Source organism: Mus caroli, unplaced genomic scaffold (genome assembly GCF_978045245.1).
Source record: "Mus caroli unplaced genomic scaffold, Mus_caroli_1 scaffold_8, whole genome shotgun sequence".
In the NCBI taxonomy this organism is placed as follows: domain Eukaryota; kingdom Metazoa; phylum Chordata; class Mammalia; order Rodentia; family Muridae; genus Mus; species Mus caroli.
Genome location: NW_028227263.1, coordinates 10,436,552 through 10,450,254, shown reverse-complemented (window position 1 = coordinate 10,450,254; position 13,703 = coordinate 10,436,552). Strand labels below are relative to the sequence as shown.

Here is a 13,703-nt window from a genome sequence, read left to right as displayed (position 1 = left end):
CCCGAATGGGGCAAGGAATCTGCCTGCCAAAGATATTTTGAACATAGGGAATAAAAAGGCCTCCAAAGACCCCAGGTCTATGGTCTTTCTTTGTATATTAAGCATCTCATACATTGGACTGAGCTCCACAAATAGCATTTGATTTCCCTCCATTTAGAACCACAGCCACAGCTCAGATCCAAATAGCAGAGGCTAAATCCTATTCTCTGAGAAGGCTCTGTCTGCTCAGTGTCAGGGACGACTGAGAGTGAATGGCAAGTTCTCTCACCTTGTGCTACTCACCTGCCAAAGCCCAGGTTCCAGCAGTCCCCATGCAAACAAGGACCTCGGCTTTCATTCTCATCCACCAAGTCGCCTCTTTGGTACAAAGAATAACTTTATCACCCCAACCCTCACCACCACCACCACCACAAACCCCCGGGGTGATTGGATCAAGTTTTGCACATTTGAAACAAGTTATTCTAAATCAGAACAGCTCTTAGCATCAAGAATGACTGCGGTGTCACCTAGAGACAGCCTTCCCACACATGTTTGCCTCCCCTTTTCCACAGACAACACATTTGCCATGCCACCCAAAGATGTCCCAGCAGGTCCTTGTCACCACCACCACCCCTTCAAACTCCCCTACCTCCAGTCAGAACTCAGGAAGCAAAAGACTAGCAATGAACATTTCTTAGGCCAGTCCTGAGTGCATGGTAGCAAGCCCTGGGAAAGCTGCCATCTGCATAAGGAATTCATGTGGGTTAAGAAAAGACCTTGTCTGTTTTGAAGAAGCTCACCTGCACACAGGTCTTGTGTGATAACCAGACAGAAATGGATAACAAATGACGTGTGCCTTGTGTTTTGGCCCAACTGTCAGCATAACTAACTTTTGTGTCCCTGCCTCCTGAGTAGGCTGGGTACTTTGAATATGGGGGTGTTTGTGTGCCCCTCCTTTCCTGGAGTACAAGAGAAGAAGCAGCTGTGTGCTATAAATGGAAGCAGATACAGCTCATGAGTGGATTCATCTTGCTAAGATTCCTTGAGTTTGTTCACATGAAATTCAATTGTATACTTATTATTCCTCTCCCTAATAAATATGCTGGTTCAGATTGGTATTCTATCCTATTAGGAAAATATGTTTTTAATCAGTATTTTTATTTAATTATAAATTATTAAGAGGAAGCCTCTTAGCTTGATTGCATTGAAGACTGACTAACTTCCAGTCCCGGTCCTAGGGGAGAAGCAGAGGCCAGGGACAGAATGGAGCCTCTTCTCACGGCCAGTCCCTAGCCACAGTTGCTCCAGGGTTCTCTGCCACTGAGAAAATGAAAATGTCTCATGTGACAGGTTTTAAAGGTCAGCAGCGCTTCTACTGTTGGAAGTGAAGTGTTGGCATGGATATCTTGTGACAGTAGTGTCGTCAGAGAAGTGATTATTTTTGGTTTTAAGGGAGAATAAATATAGTTTTCCTTTCCACATAAGAATATCCATCAGGACTATGGATGGCCTGTAACTGGACTGTTATGTTTGGGGTAGGCTACTCAATTGCCTATAAATACAGTGTATCCTCGGCCGACAAATGAGCCATGGCATGACCTTTTGCTACCAGCACAAGATGTATGTGAACATATTCAAAGCAAAACTGTCCCCCAAAATCCATTGAGAAAACACTGGTGTTGAGTCTGTTCTGGGACTGATTGAGTAACAAGACACCTCGCACCCCCCCCCAAGTAACAGAATGCATTACTCATGGGGTGTTCCACCTTGGAAATGATCCCCCCAAATCCCAAGAAATTCTTGTTTAAACATTTCCATCTCTGGGGGCTGAGGGTGGCCTGTGTGCTGATGAGTTTAATCAGTCACTCTGATTTGGGAACAAAAGCAGGTGCAACCAGCTTGCTGTTGCCACCTCCTGCTGTGTACTGCTCCGTCTAGACCTGTTCCCCTCCCAAATCAGGAACATCACCCCGTGTTTTTCAGATTCCGTTTTTGGCTGAAGGGATCAGGATTCATGGAGACAAAGTCACAGAGGCGCTGAGGCCATTCCACGAGCGCATGGAAGCCTGCTTCAAGCAACTGAAGGAAAAAGTGGAAAAGCAGTATGGCGTCAGGACCATGGTAAGTGGGTGGGTCCACAGAAGAGCGTCCGTTTGGAGTGGAGGGGCTGAGGCCTCCTTACCAAGCTCACTTTAAGAGGTTTGTTAATTTCATCTTCTCTGAGTAGTGTGCTGTGTAGGTTGATGCAGTCTGGAGGTCTCGATAGGGAGAGTTAAAGAATTCAAAGGAAGCAAGGGAAGATCTAGAGTTTGACAGGTAGCAGTGGAGAAAACTTGGAACACCACGAACAGGCCCAACAGAATCAGCAGACGAAGAAAGGCCCTTAGGTGGGTGAAGAACCACATATGCACCAGACACACAGAGAGAAGGACTCTCTGGGAAGCAGACAGGGAACTCGAACCTAGAAACCTAGTTTCTTCTCAAGAGCAGGAGATTTTTAGGTCTCTGAAGAGTCTTCTGTCTCTAAAATCGGGTTGGTCAATTTGGAGAAAGTACAGGAAGGCTGTTTTGTTCACAGTTGTTGTGTCCTGATCAGGCCTTGAACTTGTTGAGTCAGTCTATGGGGGACGGGATGTTGGGGTGGAGGGTGAGGGTGAGGGTGCTGCTGATGGTGGTAGAGAAAGCCAGCAAGTCCTTTGTTTGAAAGTACCAGGCTTTTGTCTCTGGTCATGTGGATGAGCACTAAGCCAGTGTTGGAAGTTTACCACCTTTATTACCTGGCCATGGCCCTTCTCCCTGTCTGTCAACCTACCAGGGAGCCTGGCTAACTCCTAGTACTCAGGGTCGTGGAGAAATTTCACAGAGGCCCTTAGGACTCGGTTAGGTTACAGAGCTCATGTCCTGAGACATGCCATACACAGAGAGCTGTGCAACGCTCAAGCAGTAGCACTCATGGTATCCTAGAGATGGACTCAATGCCTAGCTCAATGCTGGAACCTAAGAACATGACCAGTAGGCTCAGGGAGATGATGGCTTTATTGAGAGCATGAGGACCAAAGTTCAATCCCCCTAATGTCATGTAAAAATAAAACAAAACCAAGCATGATGGCACACACATGTAATACCAGTGCTTGGTAGGCAGAGATATGCAGATCCCTGTAATTCACTGGCCAGCCAGTACTGCCTGCTTGGAGAGATCTAGGCAAGGTGAGAGATCCTGTCTCATAATAGAAGGTAGACAGCATACATGTTCACCCATCAGAACACACACACACCATGGCCCGGAAGGGAGAAGAGATGGGCAGATGGGTTACTGATGATCTAAACTGTTGCTAAATAAAAGCTTAGCCACTGAAGGAGGTAGAAATGGTAGAAGTGATCCAGGCTGGGAGGTAAGCAGGGTTTTGAGTGGCAGGCCAGAGGCCAGTGCAGACAAAGGCATACACTTAACAGAAGAGCACCAAAGGCGAGTTGGAAAGGCAAGCGGCCTTCAAGAGCCAGGCGCACCACTCAGGGGCAGTAGGCTATGCTCACAACATGGGGCAGAATGGCTCTGGTGATGTGTTCCTAAAAATTTCCCGGATTGGGGCTGGGGTCAGAAGCGTGACAGATGAGCATCTTTGATTCTCAGCAATGCAAAGAGAGCTACAGATGTACTCTTATAGGCAAACCCCCACTGAGCAAGCTCATGGCGGAGCCAGTGTCTCTAATCCCATTGGTCAGTGCTTTGTCACAGACTCAGCAGGACATGAGCCTGGACTCTGGTCGTAAACCCAGCAGATAAGAACCTGAGACTGACAGCCCAGTGGGAGCCCCTGCAGGTAAACAGCTAGGATACAAGGTGCCTCCCCTGCTGTTTTGGAGAACCCTTCTGCAAGACAGAATCCTTGAGCAGTGCTATTGATAGCTTGGAGCCTGCAGCTTGTCAGCATCAGGGCTGAGTGGCAAAAGGTTTATGTGTGTGTGTGTGTGTATGTGTCAGAAGGCAGCTCTTTCCAAGTCCCATGCTGCTCTAAGAATGAAGTGCTTGTGCAGCCTCCAAGTTTTTAATTTAGTTCAATGCTTCCTATTCTATCAATCCTTCACTGACTCTTCCACAATTAAAGAAACCTATTGATCTTGCCTGTTAGTTTTTACATCCCTCCTCTGCTATGAAATACCACTGAGAAACCATGCTATAGGGTGTAGGTCAAAATGGAAAGTGGGGGCAGGAAGGTGGTGGGTTGGGTTGGATGGGGGGACATGGGGGATGTGTACAGATGAAGGATGTCTTTTCAGACATGTTTCCCTTGTATCTTGGCACCCATCATTGGCTAAAGGCAAGCACTTTCCATATCACCTTCTCATACATCATGCTTCTCTTGGTGGGGGCAACGGGACATCCCACCCAGCGGGGCTTTCAGAGCATGATCTGGAGACAGAATTCAGGGAGCGTTTATCCCCATGGCTACTAGGATACAGGGAGCAACCTTTATGAGTCCTACGTCATCCTGGGGCCCAGAACGAGGCTCTGCAGCCGTAAGCAGTGGCTCAGGCTGCAGCTTGTCATTCTGTGAGGGATGTGGTCATAAAGGCAGGCTGGAAGGCACCTGTCTTGCCTTACCTACTTTGGAAACCTACAAGCATATCAGAATACTTTGAGAAGCGATATCACATCATGCTCCTTCCAAAAGGATAGGCTTTAAAATCATATTTAATATAAAAAAACCCACAGAAAGGACATAAACCATTTTTTTCAATGTTTCTAAGCCAGCCTAAGCTCCAGTAAGGCAAGCACTAGACACCCGCTGACTGTGTAATACAAGGGCCTCTCCCGCTGGCTCCTCTGTGCCATCTATATTCTCGATTCTGGAGATCCAAGGAGACACCGCTTCCTGATTCCCAGAGACCTCCAGAAAAGAAATGCCAAGCACTGGCCTCTGCCTTTGTTTCCCACAGCATGTGAAGGCTCCTCCATATACATGAAACCTTTTTATCTGTTTCCTGGCCCTCCTGTCCTCTTCCTAAAGTCGGATGAGGGGCCAGAGGGCCTAGCTCGGCTCTGCTCTTTTCTCCACCCCTCTCCTCACCTGAACCAAACCACCATTCAGACCATGTGCTGGTTGGAACTCCAAGCCTCTCTCTCCAGGTGGCCCCTACACCCTTGGGGAGTCTCCTCTACCCCACAGCCCAGTACTTCAGTGCTACACCCATCAGCTGCAACATCCAGTCATCTAAATCCCCTACTGGCTTTGTTGGCACCTCCAGCCCAGTGCTGGGCCTCTTTACCTGGAGGGAGAGTCAGACCAGGCCCCTGCTCCTGCACTGGTTCTCATGGCTTCAAACATGGCTGCCTTCAGGGCAGCATAATGCCTGAGTCTCCAGTCCACAGGTAAAGACTAAAATACACTTAACTCTCTCCCTTCCTCATGAACTCACCTCAATCCAGTCACCTGACCATGATTCATTGTGTAGTCAACATTCATGGTTATGATTGAAAAACATACTTCAGCCAGAAAGAAAAGATGCAAAATTCGGTGCTACAGGGCAAGGCCCGAGAGTCATTTTACCTATGAAGACCAAAATAAATTTTCCATCCAGATACCAAGGCAACAAGAGAAGGACAAAGGAAGCTGCTACTAACCTTGTACCAAGCCTTATAGCCCTCATATGCAGTCATTGTTAATCTTTACAAAGGACCCACAATGGGGAGACAGCTCTCTGCATGTCTTTAAAGAAGCTCATCGTGATTCCTTGATTTACATATGATCACACAGTTGATGCACGAGACAAAAATCTAGCCTGTTCTAACACTCTACTCCTAACCTGTTTGGCCCTATGGCTGGAACAGGCAGACAGCAAGACACTCCTGTTTGTGTGGCCTTGATCTACCTTTTCGTCTTGCATGAGATTTTAGTTGGTTCAGATGAAACAAGTGAAAGTCCTCTTAGTTCTAAATTTCTCAGCCTCTACTCAATAAAGAAATTAGACTAATGGTCCAGAAGAACCCACAGCTCTCCTCTGTGAGTCCCTGTAAATACAAATCTCCAATAGGGCTCCTGTCTCCTGTTTCAAGGATCCTTCCCATGACCTCCTCCTTCTCTTGTACATCCCAGTGCATGTACACATTGGTTATGTGCCAGCCCTTGCTGGTTGACAGCAGGTGGATGGTCCTCTTGAAGGTGACTTGGTCTGACCTTTGTACTCTATGACCCTCAGTGGTCTCCTTCTGTACATGGAAGATCACTGCATCACAGATATAGCAGCCCACAAACTGGATATTCTCAGGAATAGGCCTCAGAGTTCCAGGGCAACCCCACTCACATACCATATAGGTCAAGTTTCTTCCCAGCTCTTGGCTTGGCATTGTCTCCTTGGCTTCTCCTTCCCCTGCCCAGGTGGTGGTGAGACACAAGGCAGCATTCCCCCAAGTTACAGAAGTCAGCAGAGCCCGACGTTTTCTTGCCTCCCTTTCTTTCCCAACCAGTATGCCCAATGGATAATGATAAAGTCAAGCTTGAAACGCTTGCAGTAAAGTCAGAAAGACAGTCTCTCCCCAGCTAGAGGTTGTTTAGAAATGTAAGCACCTTCAACAACTGATTCTCCACCTCTAGTCCTGTAGAAGAATGGCCAAAGACAGTGTGCATCTGAGAAGGCCAAAGATATGACCAGGTCTCACTTAAAGCATAAAGTGAGTTAAAGGCTGAGGGCCCATTGGCCTCAAAGATACCAGAGAGTAACTGGCATCTCGGGTGGGTAGGATGGGGCTTGGGTGGTGAGGAGCAAGTCAGAATGGACCTAGGCAGAACTCTACCCTGAATCAATGGAAATGACGAGGACAAATAGCTACCTACATCCCTGGGATTAGCCCAAGGCAGAGGGAAACCTTTACCGTTCAAGCTACCATTCTGCATACCCAGCAGCACTTCAGAAGGGATGGGAAGAGTGCAGAGTGATTGGTGTAAATACCAACTCTCCAGGTGTCCTGTAGAAAACATTTAGCACATGGGGAGAATCTACTAGTCACCCTACACCTTATAACTTCCTCCTCATGGCTGATTAATCATAGTCAACATCCATGGAAGTGCCCTCTGGCACTAAGTTCAAGACTTTGTGCTGGCAAACCCCAGACGCTGATTATCTTGAGCCAGTGGCCTGCACCGCACCAGGGCTCACTTGCCTATTTTGTAAATAAAGTTTTATTAGCAGACAGCCCCATTCCTTTCTGCATCATATTTAATCAGCACCTTGCTACCTCCAAGGGCTGTGACTGTAGCACAAACCAGCTGTCCTGTAGGTGATTAGCTGTATAACATGCCAACAGCATCCTAGGGTGCTGTGGGGAGCCTGATACAACACAGGAGTGACATTCAGACATGGGATTTCTGCCAGCCCAAAGAAAGCGTTTGTGAAGCAGCTGTGGTCCAGATGTGCCAACATCTGGCTTCAGGCTCAGGTACTCTGGTGTTTCCTAGCTAATTAGATGTAGATACATGCTGTATCCAATGCACGTTGGGTGTTTTGTTTGCTTGCTTGTTTGTTTGTTGGTTGGTAATGTACAGCAAGTTGTCAGGGAGAGATTGGAAAATTCCCTCTAGTGACTATGTTCTTACAATGTGTGAAAAGGAGAGACCCACAGCCTGGCCCAGGCCTTTCTTCCATCACCCTTGCTCAGCCAAGAAGACCCGACTCTACTGTGAGGAGGCAGCCTCTGTAGTGAGAGCTTTGAGCCAAACAGCTCTGTAAGTCTGGGCATCTGACTCAGGTATTACTGGGCAGCTGGACAAAGGTCATACAAAGATCTTACACATTTTTAGTCACATTCTAGATGCACTGTGCTTTAAACTTCCTGTGAGTAACCCCACTGAAGGACAGGTTGATTTGTCTAGGAGAGGAAATTTATATTTAAAATAAAAAGGCCAAGGAGGTTCTTTCTGGAATTCTTATCCGTTAATTCAGGTCTCAAAAGATGTGGAAACTGTCTTCATTGTTTTTCCCCTCAGCTCAGAACAAGAAAAGAAATAGTTTATGAAGTGTGGTCCCATATGGTCCTTCAGCACAGAGATCTGACCACAGTGGCCTGGACCTTAACATGTTGTCTTCTTCTTTTCTCAGCCCTCAGGCTTGGATGACAGGAGAGGCAGCCGTCCACGTTCCATGGTACGGTCTTTCACCATGCCATCATCCTCCCGGCCCCTGTCAGTGGCTTCCGTCTCTTCTTTCTCCTCTGACAGCACTCCTTCCAGGCCAGGCTCTGATGGGTGAGTGGGTTCAGCAGCCGGGAATCCTGGTAGGGACGGCTGGACACCCCATAGGGTGCCATCCATACGCAGCAATCCTGGTCGTGCTCTTTTGAAAACTGAGAGTCTCCAAGACATGGTAGTACCTGACTATGTGGTTACTGTGACCTTGCTCTAAGTAGCATTGCCAGAAAGGTGTCTGCCAAACCTTAAAACTCTAGCGAGCATTTAATTCTCAATGCTTCTCAACTCTTCTGTGATCCCAACCATGCCAACTGCCAGAGCCAGGCTTATATCACTGGATAACTCGTGTGTGTGTGTGTGTGTGTGTGTGTGTGTGTGTAAGAGAAAGACAGCACAAAATTGTTTATTTCTTTTAAATTGTTTATTGTTACTTTTTAAAAATATTTATTTTTATTTTATATATATACAAGTGTTAACCTACATATATACATATAATATATATATATATATACATACATACATTCATATATACATACATACATATATACGTGTGTGTGTGTGTGTGTGTGTGTGTGTAGATAGATAGATAGATAGATCCACCACATGCATGCCTGGTACCCAGACAGGCCAGCAGATCCCCTAGAACTGGACTTGCAGGTGGCTAATGCACCACGTGAGTGCTAGAATTGAATTGACACCCCCCCTCCAAAAAAATGACCCACTACATACACCAGGTCCTCTGCAAGAAGAGTGCATGCTCTTCACTGCTGAGCCATCTCTCCATCCCAGATTTATTACTCTTTAAAGAGAAATTCTGTTTAAGTTAAATACTTGTGAGAAAAACTCTCTTTCTTCTACTTTATTTGGCTACCCTGCAGAATGGAAATCACATTCTTTTTCCCCAATTTTTAAATTATAGTTCGTTGCATCATTAAAGCCACCTTTAAGAGGAGGCAAGGTGTCTTAGCAGGTAAAGGTACTTGCTGCCAAGTCTGATCCCTGAGATCCATATGTGCAAAAAGAGAACTAATTCTAGCAAGTTGTCCTCTACACACACACACATGTACATGCACACAACAGATAAATACTGATTAAAATTAAAGAAAAACACTGTTAAATATGTAAGTATACATACAGTCACCATGCTGTACACTCTCCTAGAACTTTCATTATACAAACTGAACCTCACACCATTAAACCTTGTACCCCACTCCTTTAGACCCCAGCAACAGCCACTGTACTTTCTGGCATTGAATTTACCCAATCTAGCATGTATAATGTCCTGTGAGGTCATCTTAAAGAGCCCTGCATAAAAACTGAAAGCGGGCATGAACCTGCTAGTTTACAAGCTAATTCATGAGCCCTCAGTGTGGTTTGAACATTAACTCAGATGGTTGTAAATACCACCTTGATACTTGTATTTTCCTGTTGTTTTTACGTGACAAACCATGTAGAATTTCTTCTTCTGCAAAAAGAAGAAAATTTTACATACAGTTTATACATCATTGAAGAACCTGTGAGCGTTTAGTTTTGCACAGTGGTGTGTTTCTCCTAGCCCTTTCTGTTGACAGTTTGTCACTATCAAACCTGAAGGCTCCTGGTCCTTGTATACAGACACAGCCTACCAGAGAATATCAGGGGCCGCTCAGTTCTAAGTGCCTTTTCTTGCCAGCAGTTGATGCACCTGATGGAGAACTGCAAAATCTAGCCATGTTCTTTCCTTAACAGTAATTTTTATCAGTGTCTGTTATTTAGGCCAACCTCATATGGAAATTCTACATTTCGAGGTGTTTAAATCATCTGTGCCTGTCACTTAGAACAAGATAGCTAGAGAAATTTCATGCAGCTTTTCCTTCAAGAGAATCCCCAGGCTAGTTAGGAAAAGGGTTTTATATTCCCGAGAACGCAGGGGTTAGGTGGAAATTGATGGAGAGGTTTTAGATAGAGTGGTATATTACAGTCAGCTCACCCAGGAGGCATTTGTTCAACCTTTAACTGGAAAGTGTCTCTATTAGAGCCCAGGGTTGTGCTCATTCTTGGGTTGCCAGGCTTTGCTGTCTGACTAATACTGACAAAGTGAGGCTTACTATCGAGTGGTACAGGTGACATGCAGGATAGAGTCCATCCTGACTGCAGTGCTTTGTCCCTCCAAAGCCAAAGCACTGTACCTGGCTCGCTTGAGTTCCTCGAATGCTCTCCCAGACAGACTGCAGAGGTCTCTTCCCAAGCTCCAAAGGCAACCATAAATTTGCCTTTTGCCTATTTAAATTGTCTCAAGTTCAGATGATAGATAGATAGATAGATAGATAGATAGATAGATAGATAGATAGATAGATAGATAGATAGGCAGACAGGTGGACAGGTGGACAGGTGGACGGATAGATCAGAATGCCTTTATTTTAGTTACTTTTGTCTTAGTGTGATAAAATACCCTGACAAAAAATTAACAAGGAAGGCAGGATGAGGCTAGCTCACAGTTCTGGAAGGAATGAGGTCATCATGAACAGGAAGGTGTGACACCAGGCAGGAAAGACAGGAGAGCAACAGCAGGAGGCCATCACATTGCACTCAGGAAGCAGAGGGCGGGGATAGGGGTAGAGGGAGAAACACAGAGATGCAGAGAGAGAGAGAGAAGAGAATAGGAAGTAAGTCAAGGCTATGAACCACCAAAGCCTGCCCCGGGGCATACTTCTTCCTAAAGAGTCCATAACCTCTGCAAACACAGCACCTCCTACTGGGGACCAAGCGTTTAAATACATGAGTCTGTGGGAAATATTTCTCATTCAGACTGCCAAGCCTTTATGATCAAAGACAAGAGTTGATGTGTATATCACCTGTCATTTTTAATAGTTTTATTTTGGGAATTTTTCAGGCATGTTGAGTATGGACTAAATACTATTATAGGATGCCTTACCCAGCAGCCAACCTTCACATTATAAACTACCTTCCCCTTTTGTTTCCACCTGTATCTCCCCCTAGTCCTGACTTCATCTTTATTCTGTAGCAAGTTTTAAGTGTCGTATTTTGTTACCTGTTGATCCTCCATGTGAGTTTCTAAATGATGAGGAGTCCCCTTTAGAAAACGTAGCTGTATACTTTAACATCATGTAAGATAATTGACATGAATTCCTAATCATGATGACATTCATAACAATTTCTCATTTGATATGCGTGCTTTTATTTTATTATTATTTTTATCTTGCATGTGTGTGTCTGTGTGTCTGTGTGTGTGTTTACATGCATGCATACAGGCATGCACATGCCATTGCAGGCATGTAGCAGTCCAGAGGAGCACCTCCCCTGCTCGTCTTCACCTTCCACCTTGTTTGAGATAGGGTTTCTTTCTGTTGTTCAGCACTATGTGCAGCAGCCTAGTTGCCCCTGCACTTCTAGGTATTCTCCTGCCTCTGCTCCCATCTCACTGTTGAAGTGCTAGGATTACAATGGGCAGCATCACAGCCATCCCCACGTGGGTGCTGTAGTTTTGAGCTCAGGTCCTCACAGCTGTGCAAGAACTGTACACACCACATCTTTTCCCTGGCCCTACTACACATTTTTTAATGTTTGTTTGAAGCTAAACTGAATGAAGCCCTCACCATACTCTTGGTTGGAATTATCTCCTTAAGTCTCACAATCCACTTTTTAAAAACTGTCATTGTCTTTGTAATTTGTTGAAAAATCCAAATTGCTTACCTTTCTGTATCTGCACTGAGTGGATCGTATTGATTTTGTGCCCTGCAGTATAGATGCTGTCTGATGTGTGTCTGTCCTCCCTATTATCAGCGAATTGGGAGTTGAATCTAGAGGTCTGGTGTAATTCAGGTTTGATTTGGGTCCAGCTAACCTTATAGGTGACAATAGGTCCTTCCCATCAGGGGCACATCACAGCTGACTTTCTCTCTTGGTGATGTTAATGGCCATTGGTAATCTATGCTCAGATTCAACACCACTACAATTTAAATTGCATGTACAGCTCACCAATGAATCCCATCCCACAGCTCTGTTAGACTGGGAGAGGCCACATGTGTGTAACACAGTTCTTGCACTCTGTGGTATTTATCTCCTCCAGCAGATATCATATGTGCATTCGTGGGAGGGCAGTTTGTGTGTTCCTGCATGCATCTTGAGTGTGTGCTCATGTCCAAGGGCAGTATGTACACATGAAGGCTGAAGGACCTGATCAAGTACTACTGCTATGGCTCTAGTACCTTGGTGGTTTTTAAGATAAGGTCTCTTACTGGCCTTTAGCTCACTAATTTAGCTAAGCCAGATGGCCAGCACACCTAGAAGAAGCAAGCACACACTGCCACATTTGGCTTTTTCATGTCAGTTCTAAGGAGCAGGCTCAGGTCCTTGTGCTTGTGTAGCAAGCACTTAACCAAAGGAGCCACCTCTCTAGCCTGGTGCTTTGTTAGGATTCAGACATCATTCCTGATGGGTCACAATACATCCAAAGACCCCTGTTGCCCCTCTCTTTGAACCATTCCTTTCCTTGTAGAAGTCTGTGGTTACCAGATAGCCTGGTGCATGGTGCCTGACTTTACATATCTCTGCCTGGGGAAAGAGCAGTAGCTGCCCTGCTAAGACATTGCTTTAGATACCGATTTCTTTCAGATTTGCGCTAGAGCCTCTGCTGCCGAAGAAGATGCACTCCAGGTCCCAGGACAAGCTAGACAAGGACGATCCAGATAAAGAGAAGAAGGACAAGAAGAAGGAGAAAAGGAACAGCAAACACCAAGAGATATTTGATAAGGAATTCAAGCCCGCTGACAGCTCCCTGCAGCAGTCTGAGGCTGTGATCCTTTCTGAAACGGTAATTTAACTGTAGATCGGAAGAGCTCTGCAGGGGTGCCTGGGACCCACCTAGGCTCTGCATCTAACTGAGAGGGCTGTCAGTTGGATTTTATTGAATTTTTGCAAAATATAGCAACTTAAAAGCCCGAGGTCTTTTCATCTCTGACCTCAAATAACCCAACCGTCAGAGACACAGAGCTGTGCTGTCTTTTCTCTAAGGGCACATGCTGTCTTGGCCTTTATCCTCTTTTAGAGGGGCTGGACAGGTCAGTCCCCTACAGGGACCTCATGTGTCTAGGCTCCTTATAGCTCTGTTGGACTTGGTGCCCTTGTGTCCTAGCACCTCAGAGAACAGAAGCATACTGCTTTCACAAGCTGTACTCACTCATGGGTAGCAAATGTCTTCCCTACCCCTTCCTGACTAGCATCCTTAAGTCTTAGTCACTGCCTGAGGGTTAGAATCCGCTCAGCTTCTGCCTGGTGAGGTGACTCTGTTCTTGATGCCTTCAGTTTGATCCCTTGCATCCACATGGGAGATGAAAATTGACTCCCACAAGTTGCCCTGTGACCTCCACACATATGCCATGACATGTGCAGATACATACAAACATAGGCATGTATGCATGCCTATACAAATGAATAAAGTAAACGTAAGCGCGCTTTTGTCCCACAATGAGTCTTGAGCCTACGCATCCCAGAAGCACACCACAGTGTTTAGGGTCTACATGTAGAAATGAGGTAGAAAAT

General features: G+C 45.7%; 1 protein-coding gene across 2 annotated transcripts in view; it reads left to right on the top strand.

The window, feature by feature from the left end:
* Dock1 (dedicator of cytokinesis 1) overlaps positions 1–13,703 on the top strand; it is a 502,179-nt gene that overhangs the window by 479,034 nt on the left and 9,442 nt on the right. For both annotated transcript variants that reach the window (XM_021168435.3, XM_085841214.1), the window contains exons 47-49: positions 1,963–2,100; positions 8,074–8,219; positions 12,777–12,975. In XM_021168435.3, coding sequence (XP_021024094.1) covers positions 1,963–2,100; positions 8,074–8,219; positions 12,777–12,975 — 483 coding nt within the window. The remainder of the gene's footprint in view (positions 1–1,962; positions 2,101–8,073; positions 8,220–12,776; positions 12,976–13,703) is intronic.